The 24,633-nt window shown below is 36.0% G+C and overlaps 1 protein-coding gene across 1 annotated transcript in view; it reads left to right on the forward strand.

The window, feature by feature from the left end:
• Positions 1-24,633, forward strand: part of DCC (DCC netrin 1 receptor) — a 766,342-nt gene that overhangs the window by 540,962 nt on the left and 200,747 nt on the right. Inside the window, exons 13-14 of the mRNA XM_060027782.1 lie at positions 3,957-4,098; positions 15,423-15,533. Coding sequence (XP_059883765.1) covers positions 3,957-4,098; positions 15,423-15,533 — 253 coding nt within the window. The remainder of the gene's footprint in view (positions 1-3,956; positions 4,099-15,422; positions 15,534-24,633) is intronic.

Genomic DNA, 24,633 nt, shown 5'->3' on the forward strand with positions numbered 1-24,633 from the left:
GTCAATGCAAAAAAAAGCGTTAACAAGTATTAATAAGAGTGGTACTTAGCTTCTCACACTTAAAGGACAATGGGGGTGAAGTAAATGATCCCAGTAGTGCCATACTCTTTCAAGTATATTCTAACAACTTAAATAATCAGATTAATTTTATTTAGCTAAGTTCCTCTGAAATTATTAAACTATGTTTATTATATAATTATATTTGATCCTTATTATTTGTAGAGTCTATATGTGCAAATTCACCTACCTGCTAAAATTTATTTGTGTCCCAAAATCAATACCCACAGTATCCTTACAGTCATTTGCAGACTTGTGCACATGTGGAACAGTGAAAACTTTGAGTCTCCAGGAGCACATGTTTGCAGCTGAGGCTGAACAAGGAGATGCTCTGTTTTCTTGTTTCAGTTCTCATATTGTAACTAAGTGTCCCTTTTGTGGTCAAATAAATGCCCAAATAAAATACCACATTTTTTGCCCTCCCCCCCTTTTTTTTTTGCTTTCTGTTGGCAATTTTGCTGTTTAAAATGGTTCCCAAGTGTAGAGCTCAAGTGTTGTCTCGTGTTCCTAAGTGCAAAAAAACTGTGATGTACCTTAAGGAGAAATACATATATTAAATAAAGTCCATTCAGACATGCATTATAGTACGGTTGGCCATGAGTTCAATGTTAATGAATCCACAATGATATTAAGTAAGGTGCCTTTAAACAGGAACATGTATGAAACAAGGTGATGTATTGATCAGTTTACAAAAATGTTGTGACCAAAGTCTCACAAGAACCTAAACCTGTATTTTCCCTGGGAACAATATTACAATACTCCCAAATTCAGTGTTTGCAGTGCCTTTACAGAAAATAACTACTGCAAATTATGAGAATTGACTAGAGTTGGCATGTCCTTTGAAATGTTTTAAAATGCTGAGCAAATAACTGTGCCTTTAGATGATTTCTTAAATCCTTTTACAGAAATTTAATCATTTGTAGAGCTAGCTAATTTGTAGCAGATCTGGAAGAAGGGTTTCAAAACCCGGTCTCCCTGGAGAACATTGCTCTGCCTCTGCTATACCCACATAATTGAAACAATGTCAAAGTGGCCTTGGGTTGTGGGCTAAGAGCTCAGAAGTCCATTCCTTGACATTGTGTTCAGCCTCTTTCTGACAGTCATTTATTTCTCAACTGTTCTCAAAAGAACAACTCTGTGTGTTTATTTTTAAAAAATGAATGTAAAATTTCATCAAAGTATTAGTATTCATATATATATATATATATAATATATATATATATATTTTTTTTTTTTTTTTTTTTTTTTTTTTTTTTTTTTTGCTGTACGCGGGCCTCTCACTGCTGTGGCCTCTCCCGTTGCAGAGCACAGGCTCCGGACGCGCAGGCTCAGCGGCCATGGCTCACGGGCCCAGCCGCGCCGCGGCATTCGGGATCCTCCCGGACCGGCGCACGAACCCGTGTCCCCTGCATCAGCAGGCGGACCCTCAACCACTGCGCCACCAGGGAAGCCCTCATTGCCTATTTTAAAGCCCTCAATCACATTCTGAAGTACTGGGGATTAGGATATCAATATATGAATTTGGGGTTTTGGAGGGCAGGGGGCAAAATTCAGCCCATAGCAATGTGTCTTGACAATTGTATCCACCCATGTGACAGACATGAACTAAGATGCAGTTTTATTACCCAAAAAGTCTCTTTGTACCCATATCCAATCAATCCTCCAGTGAAGTTGCCATAGGCAACTACTTTTCTGATTTGTATTACTGTAGATTAGTTGTATCTATTCTTGAATTTCTCATATCAATGGAATTATGCAGTATGTACTTTTTTGAGTCTGGTGTCTTGTCAAATCCAATCTTACATCTTATTGCTATTTTCCTCACTATCTTCCGAGAATTCCGTATTTCTCTTTCTGATTTGGATCTCTGTTGGATTTCAAATCTTTTTCTTCCTTAGTTTGCACTCTCATTTTCCTTGCGCATACCGTCATTAACCTCCTGATAAAGGGTACACAGATGGATATCTTTGAGGCCACTCGTATCTGAAATATCCCTATACTGATACTTATGCAAGTGTATGTTCTCATGCTTGTGTTATAGTTTCCTCATACATCATAATTTATTTGGCTTGACATGGAATTCTAGGTTTAAATGTTTTCAAACATTAAATGTTTTTGAGAAATCTGATGTTATTCTTATTCCCGATTATGTTTTATGTACCCCTTTTCTTCTTTTTTTTTTTTCTTCATTCTGGAAGCTTTTGGATCGTCCCTCCCCCATGAGGCTCTAGTGTTTCACATAATATGCTTTAATGTGGTTCTTTTCATTTATTATGTTAGATATTCCATCATCCCTTTCAGAATGGGCTCTCAAGTCTTCCAGTTCTGCAAAGTTTTTATTGGGGAGGAGGATTTTTTTGTTTTTTGTTTTGATTTGTTTTGTTTTTTCTAATTTACTGTGTTTTATTTTTCCTGTTCCTTCATTCTCTCATCTTACTATTTGGGTGTCAAAAATTATGGACTAAACCTCTGATTTCTTATCTTTTCTCTCCAATTTCCTTTGATTACCTTTTTTCCCCCAATGAATTTTGGAAGGTGTCTATTAATTTATCTTCGAATCTATCTATTGAATATTTAATTTGTGCAACCAAATTATACATGTCATAAGCTTTTTCAAAATCTTTTGTTTTTCTTGTATTTTATACTATTTATGGATGCAGTAGCTTCTCTTTGATTATTAGGGTATTAATGACAGTTCTTTGGATCCTTTATCCTTACACTAATGCTGTTTCCTTCAAGTGCCATTATGCTCTTATGTGTTTTTCTCTCTGTATGTTATGGCGAAGGCTTTGTTTTCAATGTCTGATAGTCTTAAATTACCAGTTTACATAAAAATGCAGTACTAAAAAGGTGATTATGAAGTGCAAACTCTAGTGCATGAGTGGAGGTTATAAAGTGGTCTCCTCACGGTTGGGGAATTGATCAGGAACCTATCTGTTCTTTTCTCTTATTCTTTTAAATTTTGTCTAGAGAACAATTATCTGATATTCTGGCTGGGAAGTGTACACCTGGTTGCCATTGCTCTGGGTATCAGATGAAGGAAGAAGACTTGAGTGTCTTATGTCATTGACTTAACAACCCTTGCCCTCATCTCTATTCTCTCCTGTGCCTGGTGTCCCTGAATCTGTGGCTTCTGTTTCAATATCCCTGGAGAATGAAGCTTCCAGCTACTCCAAGATCAGGGAGTGTTAGCAGACTGGTTTTGCAGAATGTGATAGGACTTTCAATCCATCTTCTGTCTCAGAAACATAACTGTCCTGCTTTGTAAGGTATTTAGGAAGTAACAGTTTCTAGTCTTCCCTGAATTTGGTCCTGCCAATCACCTTGTTTTCATTAATATCTCTTAAGGAGGTACTTAGGTTTCATCTCTCTCCTTTGGCTCAGTCACACTTTTCCTCATTTGCACCTTCAAAAAATTTGTTAACCTCTCTCATTCACTAGAGTCCTATTAATCTATTCCTTATAGGTTTATACCATTTAGAATATTTTACTGTCATTTTAGTGACATTTACAAAGGAGAGATGATAATGCATGTAATCAACCAAATGAATTGTGTAAATTTGTCAAAATCAGACATATAGTTGTAAGAATGGATTTAATTTGGTTCTAAGGGGTAATCCCTAACACTTCTTGCATCTCTGCCTTATTTGCACTTATGTTTGTGTCAATTCTTTTTTTTTTTTTTTACATCTTTATTGGAGTATAATTGCTTTACAATGGTGTGTTAGTTTCTGCTTTATAACAAAGTGAATCAGTTATACGTATACATATGTTCCCATATCTCTTCCCTCTTGCGCCCACCCTCCCTATCCCACCCCTCTAGGTGGTCACAATTCTTTGACCCTATCCTGTTGTCCTTCCTTTCTCCAATCTTTTAATTTACGTCTGTTATTTTACAGAGTATCAAAGTAAGCTGGCTGCCTCCTCCACCAGGAACACAAAATGGATTTATTACTGGCTATAAAATTCGACACAGAAAGACAACCCGCAGGGGTGAGGTGGAGACACTGGAGCCAAACAACCTCTGGTACCTGTTCACAGGTCAGTGTTCACGTGGTGGGGTCTTGGAAGGTTTTGATGAATTAAATGCCTCAGCATCAAAATATTTTTTGCTGGTAAACAACTTAACCATTTTTTTCCTGTTAAATGGCATGTGCTGGTCTGAACGAGAATAACCTTTACATTTTTAACTTGATATTCCCTGTAATGCTTTCACTACGTATTTTACTTCTGGATCATCATCTTAATAAACATATCATTGAATTTTTATCCATATTAGTTTCTTAGTATTATTGGTTCAACAACTTCTGTTATCAAATAATTTTTAACTGTTTAATAACTTTTTTTTTTTTTTTTTGGGTGGTACACGGGCCTCTCACTGTTGTGGCCTCTCCCGATGCGGAGCACAGGCTCCAGACGCGCAGGCTCAGCGGCCACGGCTCACGGGCCCAGCCGCTCTGCGGCATGTGGGATCTTCCCAGAGCGGGGCGTGAACTCGCGTCCCCTGCATTGGCAGGCGGACTCTCAACCACTGCGCCACCAGGGAAGCCCTGTTTAATAACATTTAAAAGTCGTGTAATCAAATGGTTCCAAGTTTAAGTCATTTTGAGCCTTGTTCCCTCAAACTCCAGGAGTGAGAATGAAGTTAGAAAATGGAGAGAGGGGTAGTTTGGGTAATAAAGAGAACAAGTCTACTTTCCATAAATAAAAAAGTAAATTCACTTACATAGCAATGTTGGTGGAACTCATAGTGGGTCAAAATTCTCTCTGAAAACTGGACCCAGTTTCCATGTAGTACTTAGATATATTTTTTTTATTTTATAAGATTAATAATCATATATTTCCTTTAACTATTGGAACCATTAATACATGTCAGTCCAGTTCCTGGAAAACAGAGACTGAGTCAGGCTTTCAAGTTAATGCATTTGGGGTGCAAGCCCAGGAAAGCAAGAGTGAGGGAACAAGGAAAATGAGCCAGGGAGGAAAATAAATCAAATAATGATGACGTATTATTGAGCTGGCCCCAAGTTTAGAACAAACCCACAGCTTGCTTGGCCTTGGTAGGGTATCACTAGAGAAGCTAATTTAACTGCTGTGGCCCACAGAGGATGGCTGGATAGGAAATGTGAGCAGTTCCTCTCTTGTCTATCATTGGTCAAAGTAAGCCCACCGATAGGTTGTTAACTGTTTTGTACCTCCTGCCGGCCCCCTGGGAAGCCGGCACTTCTGGTAAATGTACAAACATGGAATTCTCTCCTTTTCCTCAGCACTTTATGTGGTGATGGCTTGGTCTAGGGTGGAAGCAGCACTTGGGGCTGTGTAGTACCAAAGAGAGCATGAACTAAGGGTTTGGAAAGCAAAGCATATAGCCGTGGCTCATGGCAAAAACTGGCGGGTCAAGTTGAACGTATGTGTCACGGCACATAAACTGGCTGCATGACAACATGCAAATTAAAAATCATAACTTACAGAAAATGGATAACTATCATCGCAGATGAGAATAAAGGAAAGTAACTCCTTATTTATTCCTTCCTCTGTATGAGGTACTCAGTAAATTTCCATCTGAAATCATAAAACACACACAATTTAAGCTACTTGCTCAGCCTACAATATGAGACTTGATAGAAAGCTGGTTTTTCCCTTTAGGTTTTGCCTCTTATGCCTATAAAATGTTAATGTGATTGTGAGAGTGCTTCCAAAATAGATTACCAAAAAATTACATTACTTGTTTTATATCTGGACAGAATCTCCTAGGAAGGTATTATTAAGTCTAAGCGGAACTTATGGCACTCTACCATTCCATTTAAAAAGCTTAAGGAAAGCCAAGATCCTGTCTTTTTCCTGGATAAAATGATGAGAAGAAGGTAAAAATATTGAAGTGAGGCATGTTTGCTCACTGGAATATTTGGTACAACATGTACATAGTTTACTTTAAAATAAATCACCAAAATTGAAAAATCCTGCTTTAAAAATTTTAGTATAATTCCTAAGAGTTAATATTTGAATAGAAGAAGAGGCTCTAAGAATAATTTAATCCAAACCTTGTATTTTAATAGATATTGGCATTTGAAGCCCTGAAACTTTTTTTAATCATTGCTTTTCCTTCTCAAATGAAAAATATTAAAAATATAAAATAAACTTCTTTTTTATAAAATAATTAAAATATGAGCATTCCAATAGAAAAACTAAGGACTGGATATTCAATTTACAGAACTATAAATAGCCAACAAGTGTAATAAAATGTTCAATCTCATTAGCAGAGAAATGCAAATTAAAACAAAATTGAGTTAGCATTTTCCTTTGATTAAAGTAATAAAGATAAAAATGAATGATGATACACTGTTTTGGAAAGTGTACAAAAGAAACATGAACTCTCATATACTACTTGTGGGACAGAAAGCTTCTAGAATCTTTCTGGAAAGCAATGTGGAGATTTCTGTTATATACAGATGTATGTGTGTGTATGTGTGTGTATTCATAAATGTATAAGTCAAGTTTCCAACTTCTAGGAGTTTGTTCCAATTCGGCAGACATATTTTTTTGCAAAGTTTTGAACTAAAAACATGTTCATTGCACCGTTACTTTAATAGCAAATAACAAGAAAAAAAATGACCCTAAGTATCTAACTGTAGGCAGTTAACTAGAAAATTCAGACACAATCATATCAAGGAATACTGTATATCTATTGAGAATACTGTAACGTAAACATGTTAAATTACATGTTAAATATTTAAAGCATGTTAAGTGAATAACTCAGTTTTAAATCAGTATTAAGCATGAGTCCATATTTATAAACCAAAAAATCCGTAAGAAAATATTTAGAATAATATGTTCTAAATATCAAAATATTAATAGTGATTATTGCTTACTTTTGTAACAATAAAATATGCATTTAACTGCATATGTACAGTGAAAAACAAATAAAATGTCAAGACTCTGATGTTTTTGATTTTTTTGACTTTTGATTACCAAAATTGAAGATTTCCTACCACTGACTTTAACTGTGTGCCCATTGAACAACTAAGAAGGGACTGGTCAAGAAAATAAATGAAGAATGACCTTACTGATATGAATTGTTTAGTATTTATGGGTTTTTTGCCAAATGGAATTTAACACATTCAGCTTAATATAATCAAGCCAAAATTTTGACGCTCTAAATATACAAATTTTAGGATTTACTTTCGACGAAAAGCAAAATTGTTTAAAAAGATAACTATATAGAGCAGCAAGTTTTAGCCTTTTTACTATCAAAGATGCTATATTAGTCCTAGGGGGGTTGTAACAAATTACCACAAATGTGGTGGCTTAAAAGAACAGATTTTTTTTTCAGTTCAGGAGAAACCAGAAATCTGAAATTAAGGTGTCTGCAGGATTGGTTTCTTCTGGAGACTCTGAGAGAAAATGTCCTATGTTTGTCTTCTAACCTCTGATGGTTGCTGGCAGTCCTTGACATTCCTTAGCTTATAGATGCATCTCTCAGATCTCTGCCTCCATCTCTGCATCACTTCCTCTGTGTGTCTCTACGTCTCTCTTCTTATAAAGACACCATTCGTTGGATATAGACTGTAGTAATCCAGGATGATTCCATCGCAAGGTCCTAAAGTAATTATATCTGTTAAGACCATATTTCCAGGAAAGGCTATATTTGGATGTTCCAAGTATACTGTATTCTACTCACTAGACACCTTTCATTACTTTTCCTCTCAAGGACAATCATTTTGAATTATACCCTCTAATGAAACTTTAGTTATCCAAAAATAAACAATTCAGCCCTATATCTTTATTCCTCTAAGATATATGCGGCAATTAACCCTTCTAATCAGCATAGGATAACCCATCTTCACTCTGGTTTAATATCATTCCAGTCAAAAGCAAAGAAATAGGATGAATTAATTAACTTGTTATTGAAATGATGCACAAATGCCCCTTTCCATCTTTATAGATTTGTAGGAATCTGGACTCCAAACTTGAAACCTTTATTCAGAATGTTCCTTCTTCATTTCAATTGTTATAAAATGAATTTGAGAGTGCAAACATAATCTGAGCAGTTATACTTGTAACTGTACTTGATATGTATTGCAAAAAAGTCACACAGCCTCATTTTTAATTTGAAATAGAGAATTACAAAAACCCAGAGGATAGCCTCATACTCTTAAAACATTAAAAACAAGCTTTGCAAAGCCTCTGCCTTCCTCTCCCCAGTTCTGTGTCCTGGCTTTAGTAATGCACGTTGCATTCCTAGATGTAGTGGGAATGTCTTTCAGGCTACAAAGCATTGAGGAATCAGGAAGTACCACACACTGGTTGATTGGCTGTGGTTTTGACTTGTCCCCAGGATATATTTAGTAACTTACCCACTTTGTAGTAAGCGGAAGTAATTGATTTTCTATATGAATCTTCAGCACTTTAAAATGTACAGGATTTGCCCCCATGTTTTCAATACCTGTAAAGCACATGGATATGTTGATTTGGCTGTTAGAAAATTGAAAATGCCAGAATGCTTCCTTTGGATGGTATAAATATTCAGATGTAGAGACTCAAATATTGTTTTTTACAGTCTTCTATTTGTTAGGCAGTTGTTTTTTGTTGTGTGTGTTTTTTTTACTGGGATAATGAGACATCTGCAATAACAAAGTAATTCAGAGTTATAACAAGGAGTTTAAATCACTGCTATCAATTTTATTGTGGGAACCCAAGTCAACTAAATTTTAAAGTGCTGTTTTTAATTTTTGAGTGCTCTTCAGAGAAGGTTGTTTGGAACTGAATTGAAGAGTTTTCTCATGCTTCACGACCAATATAGAAATAAATATAGTGGTAAACATGCATTGGTGTTTTATGGACTGAAAAATTGAAATAATGGCACAGCAATTTTATAACAAGGTTAGCGTTAGGGGAATAAAGGGAAGTTATATTGTTTGAATAATACATCATCTGTTGACCATAAGTTTTAAGAAACTAGAAAAGAACTGAAGAATTACAGAGTTTGAAGGCACTTATTACTGGGGATAGAAACAGGCAGAAGACAATCTGCTTTTAACAATAGAATTTTTTTACAGCTAAGAAAAGTATTGCTACCTATACCTTACTTCTTTTAGAATAAAGTTGTACTTAGAAGCAGCTAGGCACACACACATGCGCGCGCACACACACACACACACACACATACACATGCACATTGAGATTGAACTATACGCCCCTGACAAACAGAACAGGAAACACACAATTCATCACATCCAAAGCCCTTTTTTTTTATAGAAGAGGTAACTGAAGTCAGAAGAATGACATTTCTAGGATGTACCATTAGTTAATGGTATAGATTCCAACTAGATCACAGACGTTCTGATTCCTAGTTATGTGCTCCTTGTACTATACAGTGTTGTCATCTTTAGCTCACTTTATTGTGAGTGACTCTGGCCGTTGTGTCAATCTGTAAAAAAGCATTGATATAAACAATTTTAACATTTATAACAATAATAACAGCAATAGCAACTTTGACAACAGCTCTATGCTGGAAACAGTACGGAGGTTCCTCAAAAAGTTAAAAATAGAACTGCCAATGAACCACCAATCCCACTTCTGGGTACATATCCAAAAGAATTGAAATCAAGATCTCAAAGAGATAGCTGCATTCCCACATTCATTGCAACGTTATTCGCAAGAGCCAAGGTAGAGAAACAACCCAAATTTCCATCTACAGACGAATGGATGAAGAAACTGTGTTATATACATACAACGGAATATTATTCAGCTTTAAAATAGAAAACAAAACCTTGCCATTTGCTGCAACATGGGTGGACTGGGAGATATTATGCTAAGTGAAATGTCAGTCCCAGAAGGGCAGATACATGATTCCGCATATATGAGGTATCTAAAATAGTCAAACTTTTGGAAACCGAGAATAGAATGGTGGTTGCCAGGGGAGAGGGAGAGGGGGAAATGGGCAGTTGTTCAACGGGTATAAGATGACAGTTATACAAGATGAATAAGTTCTAGAGATCTGCTGTACAACAAGTACCTATAATTAACAGTACTGTATCGTGCACCTAAAAACCTGTTTAGAAGTCATCTCATGCCAAGAATTCTTAACATTAAAAAAAAATAATAAAAGCAAGAGGACAAAAGAGTCTTTTGAAGGTGATAGATAGGTTTATTACCTTGATTGTGGTGATGGTATCATAATGTATACATATGTCCAAACTCATTAAAATATATACATTAAAAATGCAATTTGGGGCATATTAAGTATACCTTGATATAGCTGAAAAAATATCCATGATAAGAAAATAGAACTGTATCTATTTTAAAATTTAATCTTTATAATAATTTTTTATTCATATGCACATTTTATTGTTGATAAATCTTAGGCAAAGAAAGAGGGCTAGTAAGTTTTTCAAGGTCATGCAGCTAATAAGTGGTGCAGCAAAAACTTAAGTCTAATTCTGCCTGAATTGAAAACCTATACTCTTAACTCTTAAACTATAGGTAATATGATGTTGACCATAAGCAATGACTATGTGGTTGTGTGAGTATGTAAAGGGATAGTGAAATAATGCAGGGATGGAAAGAGATATCTATTGAATAGTAAAAATTGAGGATTAACTTTGTAACTAGAGGAACTGAGTAACTTTAGAAGAGATTAAGTCAAAACTTGCCTACCAATTTATTTTTGAAATACTGTTTAATATTTCCAGTAGCCCAACTCAGGAAACACATCTCAGATAACAGCTTTGAGAAATACATACACAAAACAGCTTTTGATTACATGCTGGTTTCCTTCTATCCCATCTCCAATGAATGAATGAATGAATGCATGCATGCATCCATCCATCCATCCATCAATGGAATGTTTCAAGTGAGAAAATAATCTGCAAATGTTAGTTATCTTTATGTCTATTAAATGCCTAATTTAATAAATTATTTTTGAAAGCAGTTTGTCATTTGATTCTCAAAAGAATACTCTAAGGTAGAAATGCAGGTATTATTACCTAATAACTGTATATGAGAAACTGAGATTAAAAGAGCTCTCAGAACATCTAAAACTTGTCTGGCCAACTACCCCTCACTGCAAAAAAGCAGGAACATTTGAAAGCTAGAATTCAGGGTAATGTACTGACTGACTCTGAAAAGCCAAAATTTCTGGTTTTGCTTATCACTGCATCCTCCACTTATCTAGACTAGAAGAGGGTCACAGGTTTAATTCTGTTGCTAAAAGTCTGGTACAGAAAGCACTGAATTTAGAATCAGAAGGCTTGGGTAAAGATATCTTGAAAGTGGAATTTAATTTTTTTTTAATCCCACTGTGTAAAACTCAGATTTATCTGTAGGTAATACTATAGTAAAGCAGATTCAATGCAATCTAAAGAAGAACTTTTATTAACAAGCAAAACTGTTGGAGTGGATTCCATCCCTTGGTGAATTTCTTATTCCAAAAGTATCCCTGCTTTATTTACAGGACCACTTAGTTGGATGTACAGTGTTAGATGGGCCGTTTGACTAGACATTATGATCTCTTTTAATATTGGGATGTTATAAAATCTTTAAATATTTTCTTATACTTAATCTAGAATTTCTGGGTGTTATTAGTGAGATTCCACAGCAACACTCTAGAATAAATTCCAAAAGTTTTAAAATTTAAGCTAAAATATAATATTTCAAAAGTTAACAGGATTTTCAGGTTGACCTAGGTACTACTCTGTATAGAGTATTAAAGCTTCACTACTGATATCATAGAGAGAAAGATATGAAAAGCTACGCTACTGTATATGGTTAGAAGGGATATTCTGATAAGTAGCTTGGGGGGGGTGCCAGGTGAGACCTCATAGGGGAAGCACGTAGTGGTTGGTCTTTTAACTGCCTTCTAATTGTTACTTCAAGTTATTATTCAAGATATTAGTAGGCTTTTGTTTTACTCAAAACTGAATTAATGATACTGACAGAGCCTAAACTCAACATATGTAAATTGAAATTTGGCAAAATTATAAGAAGAAATTTGCATATCTACTTTATAGTGAGATATTTTAATTAACTTATGTTAAAAATTGATAGATTCTGCATGAGAAACACCACTCGATTTAAAGTCAAATGAATGGAACAGACTATACGGCATTCAGAAAGATTTCTGTTTATAGTCAAAATATTGCATGTAAGAGAATGGTATGTCAGTCAAGGTTTGACCAGAGAAACAGAATCAGTGGAGATATATACTAAGAGATTTATTGCAAGCAGTTGACTTAATTGACTATGATGGCTGGCTGGGCAATTCCGAAATCCACAGGGCAGGCCATCAGGAAAGATAGCTGCAGGTGAAATTTCTTCTTCAGGGAAGCCTCAGTCTGCACTTCAGTCCCTTCACCTGACTGAATCCGGCCCACCCAGATTATCTAGGATAATATCCCTTATGTAAAAGCAACTGAATATGGACTTTAGTCGTATCTACAAAATACCTTCCCAGCAACACTGAGTGTTTGATTGAATAACTGGGGACTTTACCTTAGCTAAGTTGACACATAAAACTGACCATCACACAAAGTATTTCAAATCAGTCACTGGAGGTGATACTGAATAATTGTCCATCCATTTCAAAGAAAAATGAAGTTAAATTTCCCCTTACTGTAAAAGAGTATATTCTTGATGGACTTAAACTATTTGAGGTGAGACCACTATGAAAGTCATGAGCTGTAATGATTGCAATAATTCGGTAAACATTTCTTCCTAGAGTTCTCTCCCTGTGAGATTTTGTTTTTTGGTTTTCTTTAAAGATTTAATTTTATTTATTTTTGGCTGTGTTGGGTCTTCATTGCTGCACGCGGGCTTTCTCTAGCTGTGGTGAGCGGGGGCTGCTCTTTGTTGCATTGTGCAGGCTTCTTCTTGAGGTGGCTTCTCTTGTTGCAGAGCATGGGCTCTAGGCAGACAGGCTTCAGTAGTTGTGGCACATGGGCCCAGTAGTTGTCTCTCACGGGCTGTAGAGCGCAGGCTCAGTAGTTGTGGCGCACAGGCTTAGCTGCTCCGTGGCATGTGGGATCTTCCCGGACCAGGGCTCAAACCTGTGTCTGCTGTATTGGCAGGCGGATTCTTAACCACTGCGCCACCAGGGAAGTCCCTCCCTCTGAGTTTTTAATTTCCCAGAAGAGCCTCTGTAATCCCTCTGCCTCAGGAATCAAGAACAGCACCTATGAAGGGTGAAAAATGTTAACAAGTATCAGATCAATGCCATGTTAACTAAGGGACGAGTCAAAGTGAGCACAAGCCTACTTAAGGCACCACAAAGCGTTTATGTTCAAAAGCATCCGTTCACCACCTTGCTGATGGTGTTGGATATTGTATTGTAGTCTAATATTTCCTTTGTGCTAAGACTTGCGTTAGTGGATCTTTCAACAGTTGTTTTGTGTTTGTGCCTTCCCTGTGTCAGGCACTGTAGTGGCTCTATGGATACACAATTAAAACACTGATGATAACAAGACAACAGCACCAAAACTATTCTCAGTCCATGCCTTCCAGTCTATTTTAGAAAATTAGAAGCCTCTTAAGAGGACAGCATTTTGTGTGGGTGAGTTTATCAAACTGTCTTCTCTAACAGTACTAGTGTTTCGCCAAAAGCCTACTTTCGTTTTTAAGGTTCATCGGATTCCCTGGCAAAATAACCACTCATCTCACACAAATAAACAGCTTCCATCAATCTTTAATAGAAGGTGATTTAATTTAATTTCAATATACAATCATTAGAAGGGATTATATCAATTTCAATCTACAATTATTGGAAGGAAAGGAATAAGAATATTAACAAAGTATATAATAGAGCATACCTCACCGAATTGGGCCGACACCTACTTCCAGATCCAAGCAGCAGCAGCTGGGAAGTCCTGAGTAACAGCAATCTGGATCCCCAATGGGGGAAGGGTCCCAGGCAGTGCGGCCACCCCATGGGTGAGACTTCAAGTTGCAGTTCTGGGGATCCCACTTATAATCCCAGGCCACAAACTCATATCATCAGTTTGCATGCAGAAATGCAGGTCTGGATTCACTTTAACAGTGCTGTTGTTTTCACCATGGGGGCGGCGGTCACAGGATTTTTCAGACCCCGGGGGACAGGCCAGGTCCCCAGGGCTCAAGAAATTCCAAGACCCATTCCCTCTCTTATCGTAAACGCCATTTGATTTGCTAGCAGCAATTGTTAGGTAAGTAGGCAGGCGCGCAGTCCAGGTAGGGTCACAGGTTGGTCAGAGGCCAACTTCTGTCTCTGAAGCCTGAACAAGACTATTTTACTAGCTTCCCCAACAACTGGTTATTGAAGACAACTGCCCTTCGACATTAACAAGTCCATTCTAACCATCATGTAAAACACCATCTCCTATTAATAGTAAGTTAGAATTCTTCTCAGTACCAAGATTTACTCATCTTCCTATGCAAAAATATACAAGTACATAACTTTGTACTTGATAGAAGCATCATTTCTCTAATAGCTTTATTTATGACTTTTCCTTGGCTCCAAATGTTCATGGCATTTCAAATTAATGGAAAAAACAGAGAGGTGTTATTTTTTATCAGTGTTGTTCAACTCATTGAGGCTTAAGAACTTGTCAGTTTAAACTGAGTCCTCAATGTCTCAAAAAAATCATATGGTCTTTTGACAAGCATCATGTGTTTTACAATAATTTTTCATGTTAATGAGCAACATTGAGATTCAGTTAAAAGGAAAAGTGTTTACATTAAAAATTTACACGTATCACACTCATGATACACAGGGCCTCTCTTGTCTACCTATACTCTCTGTGTACTGGAAAATCAGCTCTAAGGTCATCACTGTGTCCTATAATGTATGTCCAAATTATCATAGAGTTAGACTTTCTTCATGCTCTAGTATGGAAGCTAATGCAAAACGAACTATGTCTTGTGATGTTTTTGAGAGACAAAGGCCTAGTTTTTCTGCTGAAGTACAGTGGCTTTGGAGTTTTCTTTCTTGGCCCAAAGGGAACATAATCACTGACCTTGAATGAATGATGGAGCATAAATTTTTAGACTGACTCTTCTTGATTTATAGGCAGGCCTCTTCTGAACTGTGAGGAAAAATGATCCTTGCTATTTTTGATTATTTCTTCATCGTTCATATTTTATATTCTGCCTCTGCCCTGAGGCTATTTTCAGGGTTACGTTTTTGTAAACTGGAAAAATAAATGAAGATATATGAAAAATAATTTGATTTCTTGCTGTAATCTTCCAACCCTTTTGGCTAAAATAATAATTACCACAACAATCACAAACAATGTAAAGCATGTCTACTATTGTTAAAATTTTGCTAAAACGTGTAAAACCCACCAGAAATAATTGTTTTCAGTAAGTTTTTTCTTCTGGGGAAAATTCTTTCACAGGACTGGAGAAAGGAAGTCAGTACAGTTTTCAAGTGTCAGCCATGACAGTCAATGGCACTGGACCACCTTCCAACTGGTACACAGCAGAGACTCCAGAGAATGATCTCGATGGTAAGACCTTTCCCCAATCACTGTCACTCTGATTTCTGTCTTCTTCGTTACTTCAGCTTCAAAGGATACCTTAAAAAAATTGATAAACTTCAACATTGGGGATATTTATTCTTCTTAAATTTTTAGATGCAAAACAAAAACAAAACAAAGCGAAAATGCTGAATGAATACAGAGTCTTCAGCAATGCCATGTAAATATAAATCAATAATAGTCTTCATAACAAATTACTTTTTTTTCAAAATAATTTGAAATGATCTTTTTACTATTTATTTTACTTTGAATAATTGACCTTAACCATTTTCTTCACAGGAATGGCTGCAATTTCTGATAATAATCATAAAACATAATTACTTTATATAGCTTCTCTGGCTCTTTTATGGTACTTCTGCAAAACAGCAAATATGTATTTTTGACACGCTTATGATATGGTCATTAATATTTGACACATTTTTTTGTATAAAGGACAATCTGCCTTATTTGCTTAATTGATAGTTGTCTGAAATACTTGTGGATGAGATATTGAGATTCATATAAAAGTCACATGTCACTACATTAAATATAACAACATCTTCAAAATGATCAGTTGAGAAATACTTCTTGAAATAAAAAGCATCATGACTAAATACAAAAATACAATTCAAGAGAAAGGGTTAATGGAAGCAACAAAAAAAAGTGAATAATAAAAATAAACAGAAATATAAATAATATAAATAACAAAGCAAAAATATACTCTAGAGAATTAGAGTTACAAATGAGCAAAGTAGAAATTAATAAAAATGAAAGATACTTGAAAAGACGTAAGTTATGATCAGTAAACTTAAAGCTAGGTGATTCAAACTGGGGCAAAGAAAACAGTAGCTGCAAGAATAAACACATGTGTATTGAAAATGTGGTGACTCAAGATGGCCGCCTATATAACCGGCAATGGAATTCACTTCTTCTTCACTAATAGACCTGAAAATATTCAAGTTAGTGGAAGGTGAAAATGCTGTATCTCTTTCTTTTCCTCTCCTTTTTCTCTCTCCCTCTCTTCTCTCCATCACCATTCCTCAAATCCATCCTCCCTTTCTCTTCCTTAAACTCCTTCTTTTAATTTTCTTCCTTTTTGATCTTTCCCTTCTTCCCTTTCTAAAGAACTCACTGCCATACATGATTTTAATATAGTCACAGATTTGGGTTTACAACATGATTATGGTGGCAGTGAAACAATCAACATACACTATTTCCACAGTAATGATAATCACTGCCATGTGATAGCACATTAATTCAAAGAAAAGTTATAGAAAATTTGCTAAACATCAGGCATTGTGCTTAGCTCTGAGGATATAATAATAAATAAGAAAGACATGATTTTTTTTCCTTGTGGAGCTTAGAAAGACAAACATTCTAAGTGAAGTCATAGGAAATTACCATTGTTATAATACATACCTGGTTGAATATTGGCCATATCCTATTGTTCAACATAGGATGGATGGCTAAATAGAAAGATAGGAAGATAGATAGATAGGCAAAGAGACAGACGTAGAGAAGATTTACATCTGAATGAAACCTGAAGGATGAACAAGAATTAGCTATGCAAAAACATATATTAGAAATTGAGGAGGAGAAGTAGAGGGTAAGGTAAATGCATGTTTGAAGTCAAGATAGGTCATGGTGCTGCTAGGGACCCAAAATAAAGACCATCAAGGCTGAAACACAGAGATGGCATGCAGTTACTTTTGCAAGACAGGCATGTTCTAAATCTGGCATGACCAAATTAAGGATTTTGAACTTTGTCCTAAGAATCTCATTAAAGCCATAACCCGCTTTATCCTAAGCAAGTCATGAAATAATTTTTTAAAATACTGACAATTATGTTTGCATTTTGAAGAGACTAGTCTGGCTAAAGCACAAAAAATGTTTTAGAAGTAGACAGACATGGGCCAACTCAGTTAGGACAACCCTAAAGTAAACCCTAAAATAAAGTAACTTGGGGCTTAGAAAATGTTATTTAACTTGTCTTAGATAAGGTAAATCGAGAAGTGGAGCTACACAAATTCACACTTTGCAAAACATACACCCTTCATTAATAGGTTAGGGAACTTGAATTCATGTAATCATTTATTCAACATGTAATTTTTCTTGAAAAATTTTATATACCAGGCATTATTTTAGGTACTAGGGGCAAAGCAATAAACAAAGTCCCTACTCTCAAAGAGTATAAATTTTATTGAGGTAGAGATAGATAGTGGTAAATTATCAGAAGAAAATAAAGTGTGGTAGAAGGAATAACAAATGATTCGGGAGTACTCTTTTATATAGGGGATTGAGAAGATTTCTCATATTAGGAAAATATAGCACAGACTTTGAGAAAGTGAGGGAGACAGCCATGCAAATAGGTCAGACAAGAGCCCTTGGTTCAGAAGGAATAGCAAGAAGAGACCATCCAGAAATTGAAGCCCAGTTGGTGGTTGAAGTATGACAAGGAAGCCAGGATAGCTGGGCCTAAAGTCATGAGGACATGATCTGTCTTATTTAAACAATAAAAGGATGGTTAGGATATGCTGTAGGAATACTTCATTTTTCTATTTTACTTGAGAAATAACTTTTAAAGTTTATATACTTGTGTTTTATACTCTCATCTATACATGTGGGGTATATATTGTTATCCTTACTTTTAAAGAACAGTAACTTAAGCTAAGAAAATTAAACCAACTTGATTCAGTCACTCTGCTGGTAACTGTGGAGCTGACACTTAAGACCGGGTTGGGTGAGTCAATGCCCAGTACAGGTTATCAAAGCAAAGTCCCCATGAATCCTTTAGAACTGACCCAATGACAATAAAAACACAGTGATTCAAGGCAAAAGATTCTAAGAAATGAAGTCATATCATTTACCCAAACTTAAGGGACTCTATCTCTTACCGGAAGGAGTGAAAATAAATGGAGTGGAGGTGCTGAAGTTCCTATAAAATATGCAGGATGAATGGGACGCTCCACTTGACTTATGTGTTCTTTCTCCTCACTCTGAAAGACTCACATTGTACGTAGAACCAAAATGTAAAATCACAGCTCCTGGGATGGCACAAAGCTTCCACTTAACTGCATTCTTTTCATATCTATGTGATCTAAGTAGAATCCATTTCATACATCTATTCTAATCAAGAACCTCTATGCCGAGCTCATGAATAGTGTCTTAATAAATGCTGTTTCACTGGATGTTTGAACTATACCATGTTTTTAGCTTAATAATATCTCTCTTCTGCATGCAGCATCCCTCCTGACTTTTTTCCTTATTTGAGTATTGATTAAGCAGTTATGATGTGCCAAGTAAACAGGGAGTACAAATGTGAAAAATGAACAGCTCTCTTGAGGCACTAACAGATACTGGCTGCAATGATTGAACAGGCATCATGAAAACAAATAGTACTTAAACTAGAAACTTCAGGGAAAGGGGACTGATGGCTAGGATTACAGGGAAGGGTGTGTAGGACAGCATAGTAGACATTTTTCAAAGTGAATACCTTAAGAAAAATCATTTCTACCACTATTTGTTCAGAATTCATCCTCCCTCATCCAAATGGTACTCCTTTAGCAGCTGGTTAACACATTTCAGTACATTTCAAATACTGCCTCTTCTCTCATTCTTGCACTTCTTCATTTGGATTATAATTGTTTACACAGTTCTTGTCCTTGATCATAAGATGTGCATCAGTAATCTGACAAAAGGTAAATGAAAAAGTAATAGAAGAAACCTAGTACAGTTCATACTTCTTGCACATAATGCTGTTATAGTTTATGATTTAAGATAGTATACATTTAAAACGTAATGGAAACTAATAGCCATTTCAGGGTATTTAACTATAGGAGCGTGGGACAGATGTGTTCCACTTGCTTTGTAAAGCACTGATTTTACTCACTGTACTAAATTAATAGGACCAGATATATTTGGTCCTAAGGCTTTCTCAATTTCTGGACCCCGTGATCTCTTTTCACTGAGCAACTCCCTGAAACTGATTTCAATTCCTCTTCCTTCCTCCTGTTTTTTTTTTCTTTTGACTACATCATTCAAATAGTAGAAAGTATAACCCTTGATACGAATTAATATTCGGATGAATGGACAAGCTCAGAAGTGGTCACTAGTAGCGCCAAGAGAATACTCAGCCTGATGACTTGCTCTCTTTCTATATGGAAATATAGAAATAATATAGAATATAGAATCTATAGGATAAATATATACATATATTTAAGCTATGGAAGTTTTCTTTAAATATTCATCTCATTTTAACTTATTCAAGTAAATGTTTAAATTATAAAATGAGACTTAGATGACTTCTACCAGAGTTTTCATAGCTAAGCATTCCGAAGTCAGATTTCCATATAGAATGGCTTTGATTTCCTTTACGTTTTTGGATAAGGAGGAAGCAATCCTTTTGAAAACCACTTGAAATGGGAGGCATTCTTTGCTGTAGCCAGAGAAATCTACATTGGATGGGAAACCCAGTGTTGGCCCTTCTAGGTGCATAGTGTTGCATAACTTTCTCCCTTTGCCTTTAAGTCACCTTGTGAACTCAGAAGGTGTGATCTACTCATTAGGGTGGTAACTCTGAGCCTTGCAAGTCAGCTAAACAGAAGCAGCGGTTTGTACAGATAGCTGAAAGCAATGAAAGTAATTTCCTCTCCTTCCGTGACTTCTGTAGTTTCTCTTGCCTTCTCTGTTTGATTTAAGCAGTGTGAAGATCTACAGTAACTTGGAGAAATACTCCAGTTCCTTATGGATTACCCTTTTAATTAGGATGTTTTGTTAAAGTAATTACAGAGCCAAACCTCACTGTTTGTTCAGGGTTCCCTGAAAGCATGTTCGCTATTACTAACAGCTGGGAAGTTTTAAAATATTTATTTTGTGCCTCAAAATTTCAGCTTAAAAAAACAAAATCATTAGAATTCCCCAAAGTTCTTATGTAAATGTCTTGCATAAAGATATGAAGGAATTTATGAGGAAGTTCGGAAAGGCATCCTCCAGGAAATTGAGGTCGGACATCCATTTGTGCTGCTTTAAAAAAAAAAAATTAAAGTGAACAGGTAGAAATTGTTATACAAATCAATAATGATATAATTTAAAATTAAACCTCTACCCTAAAATGGAGGAGCTTGGATAGCAAAAATCAGCAATGCAGAGACTCCTGAAAATACAAGAGTGATATAAGCAAAAACTGTGAATCTAAGAAGAGGTTCTAATTTCCTGACCCCAGGAAATAGATAATTAACCCTATTAGCCTGTTCGGTAATGGTAAAGTGGAATTACTGCAAATTCATTTCATTTAAGAAGTGAACCATGAAAAAACTTCTGCCTTTTGGAATCTGCATGATATGTGATACTCCCTGGGCATATGGCTTTGAGAAGGAACACATTAAAGTTTATTTTAAGAATAATGGTAAAATCTAAGATGATGACTCCACCCAGAAAGAGGAAACATTGCATATTAAAAATGTCATATTCATTCAAAAAATAGACTCTGACAAGTGGGAAATCTCTAGGCAGAAGAAGGAGAAATGAGAAAAGTAAGTTTTTGACTCACTGAAATAAATTGAAGAATAGAAAAAAGAAAGGAAGAAGGAGAGAAAGAAGGAAGGAAGGAAGGAGAAAATAATACATGGAAGAGTTGTGGTAGGCTGAATAATGGCCCCCCAAAATGTCCACATCCTAATCCCTGGGGTCTGTGAGTGAGGGGCTTTGCAGATGTGATTAAATTAAGGTTTGTGAGATAGGCGATTATCCTGGATTATCTGGGTGGACCCAATGTGTTCAAAAGTGTTCTTGGAAGAGGGAGGTAGGAAGCTCAGAATGACAGGAGGTGTGACAGCAGAATCAGGTTGGAGTGACGTGGGGCGTGAGCCAAGGAAGTTCGAAAAAAGCAAGAAAACACATGGTCCCTTAGAGCCTCAAGAAAGAGTTATTAGGCCCTGCTGATACCTTGATTTTAGCTCACTGAAACAGATATTGGAGTTCTGACCTCCAGAAATGTAACATAATAAATGTATGCTGTTTTAAGCCACTAAGCTTGTGGTAATTTAATACACCAAGTACAGTAGCAATAGGAAACTAATACAACTGCCAGAAGAAAAAAAAATTTTTTTTGTTTGTGTCATTTCAATCATTGACAAAGATTAAGTATAATTATACCAAAATAAAATTTGTATAAAATAAGATAAACCAGTTTGTGTTTTCTTTTGGTTTCATGTTAACATCATTTGAGGCCAAAAGGTATGAAAAAAAATGAGCAGTAAACTTGAAATAGAAAGTAGGACAAGAAAAGGGAAAAATAATATTATTTTTATTGGGGGGACGGTAAATTGATACACCCACTATGGAGAACAGTATGGAGGTTCCTTAAAAAACTAAAAATAGAATTACCATGTGGTCCAACAATCTCACTATTGGACATATACCCAGAGAAAACCATAATTCAAAAAGACACACGCAGGCTTCCCTGGTGGCACAGTGGTTGAGGGTCTGCTTGCCGATGCAGGGGACGCGGGTTTGTGCCCCGGTCCGGGAAGATCCCACATGCCGCAGAGCAGCTGGGCCCGTAAGCCATGGCCGCTGAGCCTGCGCATCCGGAGCACCTCCGGAGCCTGTGCTCCACAACGGGAGAGGCCACAACAGTGAGAGGCCCATGTACCGCCAAAAAAAAAAAAAAAAAATAGACACATGCACCCCAATGTTCATTGCAGCACTATTTACAATAGACAGGTCATGGAAGCAACCTAAATTCCCATCAACACACAAATGGATAAAGAAGATGTGGCACATATATACAATGGAATATTACTCAGCCATAAAAAGGAACGAAATTGGGTCATTTGTTGAGACGTGGATGGATCTAGAGACTGTCATACAGAGTGAAGTAAGTCAGAAAGAGAAAAACAAATATCATATATTAAAGCATGTATGTGGAACCTAAAAAATGGTACAGATGAACCAGTTTACAGGGCAGAAGTTGAGACACAGATGTAGAGAAGAAACATATGGACACCAAGGGCAAAAAGCTGTGGGGGGGGTGGGAATGGTGGTTGATGATTTGGGTGATTGGGATTCACATGTATACACTGATGTGCATAAAATTGATGACTAATAAGAACCTGCTGTATAAAAAAAATAAAAATTAAAAAAAAAAGAACTGCCCTACTCCCATCATAACCAGTTAGAAAAAAAAGGAAAAAGGAAGGAATATAGAAGATTTACTTGGACATAACTGAAATATTCACACAATTAGAAAATCATATTTTTTTTCCCTAAGCATCCAAAGAACATTTAGTGTTTGCCTATAAAGAAATGGATTTAAAGTTCTTGGATCATACTAAACACATTCATTGATCACCATGTAATTAAACTAATAGTTAATAATAATATAATACCCAATATATATTTGCAAATATAAAACATATTTCTAAATAATTCTTTGGTCCGAAAGAAATTATGTTACATCTCGAATGTAACTTTTAACACCTAAAATCTAGGCAACATGGTTTACTTGTATACCCTTTAGATTAAAAATATTAGGTACAGTTTTATAAAATTGATTTTAAAATTTTAACAAATACAGAAATTATTTTCATTTGACTATTTCTTTTGATAAAAACATGTTTTTAAAATGCATCTAAGTAGATGTACCAATTTGAGGATAAAGAGTGGGGGGGTTTATACCATTGATCTTGCAAATGTGATCATCTGGAGATATAAAGATGTTAGTATGAGATTTTATGCACAGTGGAATGTAGGTGGCATGTTGTGAAAAAGGATTTCTTTCACATGGGCTTTTGATAGGAAATCCATGATATTTTGCATTGCTGATTGACAAATAGGCTCATGGGATAAGGTTAGGCCAGTGGTACAGCAGCCAAGTCATCATGAAGTTGAAGAATACAGCCCCTTACTCTCATTCAAGTGGAATTCACCTTACATATAAGAAATGTTGCCATCAAAGCCAAAACTGGTTTTTGAAAGGAATTTAAAATCTGCTTTAGTTCTTCAGCGAGTGGTTGTTCAAAATCTCAGAGCTCCACTATACAAAGCATGGTACAGATTATTTAGACTTCAATAAATGTTCAAGGAAATTCCAAATCCTTTCCTTGGCTGTAGCAAACTTTTTTTTAATGCTCTCATGAAATGTTTGATTCCCTATGACTTGATTGACTTTTTCTAAGTGTAATGTAATGGATAAAACTGTGGACTCTGAAGTCTTAGTAACTAGGTTTGAATCCTGCTCCACTCACTATACAATCTTGGGCAAGGAGCTAAACTTCCCTGAGTTTTCTCATCTACAAGTAGAGTAACAACAATACCAACACATTTTTGTGAAAATTAACTATGATAATGGTAGTAAAATACTCAGCAGCATGTCTGATATATATCAAACACTCAACAAATGCTTATTGATATTGTTTGTTTTGATAAATTAGATCTCAAACCTTGACAGCAATATGAAATACTAATATCATTGTCTTATGAAGCTTCTTCTTGTTCATGATCATAAAGCCTTGTCTGCATTAAGAGATTAGATGTGTTCCCTTCTGATACAAAAGCAGGACATACATTCAACACATCTTAAAAGCCACCATCTAATTAAGGAATAATTTAAAGGGGTGTTGTCATATAATTTTATCAATAGATGCAGGAGGGTGTTTTGTAAATTTAGACGGTTATTACCAATCTTTTAAAAACTCATGTTAACATAGGAATATAAAGAAACTTTCAAAATATTATTGTAAAAAGCATTATTGGGGCTTCCCTGGTGGCGCAGTGGTTGAGAGTCCGTCTGCCGATTCAGGGGACACGGGTTCGTGCCCCGGTCCGGGAAGATCCCACATGCCACGGAGCATCTGGACCCGTGAGCCATGGCCGCTGAGCCTGCGCATCCGGAGCCTGTGCTCCACAACGGGAGAGGCCACAACAGTGAGAGGGCCACGTCCCGCAAAAAAAAAAAAAAAAAAAAATTATTGTAAAAATGTAAGCATTATGCTACATGGTAAAATACTAACTCCTTTGGCTTTAAGATCCAAACAAGCTAAGGAAGCTTCCTATTTCTACTATTTCTGTTATTCAACAGAGTGTAGAGGTT

This window comes from Delphinus delphis, chromosome 13 (assembly GCF_949987515.2).
Source record: "Delphinus delphis chromosome 13, mDelDel1.2, whole genome shotgun sequence".
Classification (NCBI taxonomy): Eukaryota; Metazoa; Chordata; class Mammalia; order Artiodactyla; family Delphinidae; genus Delphinus; species Delphinus delphis.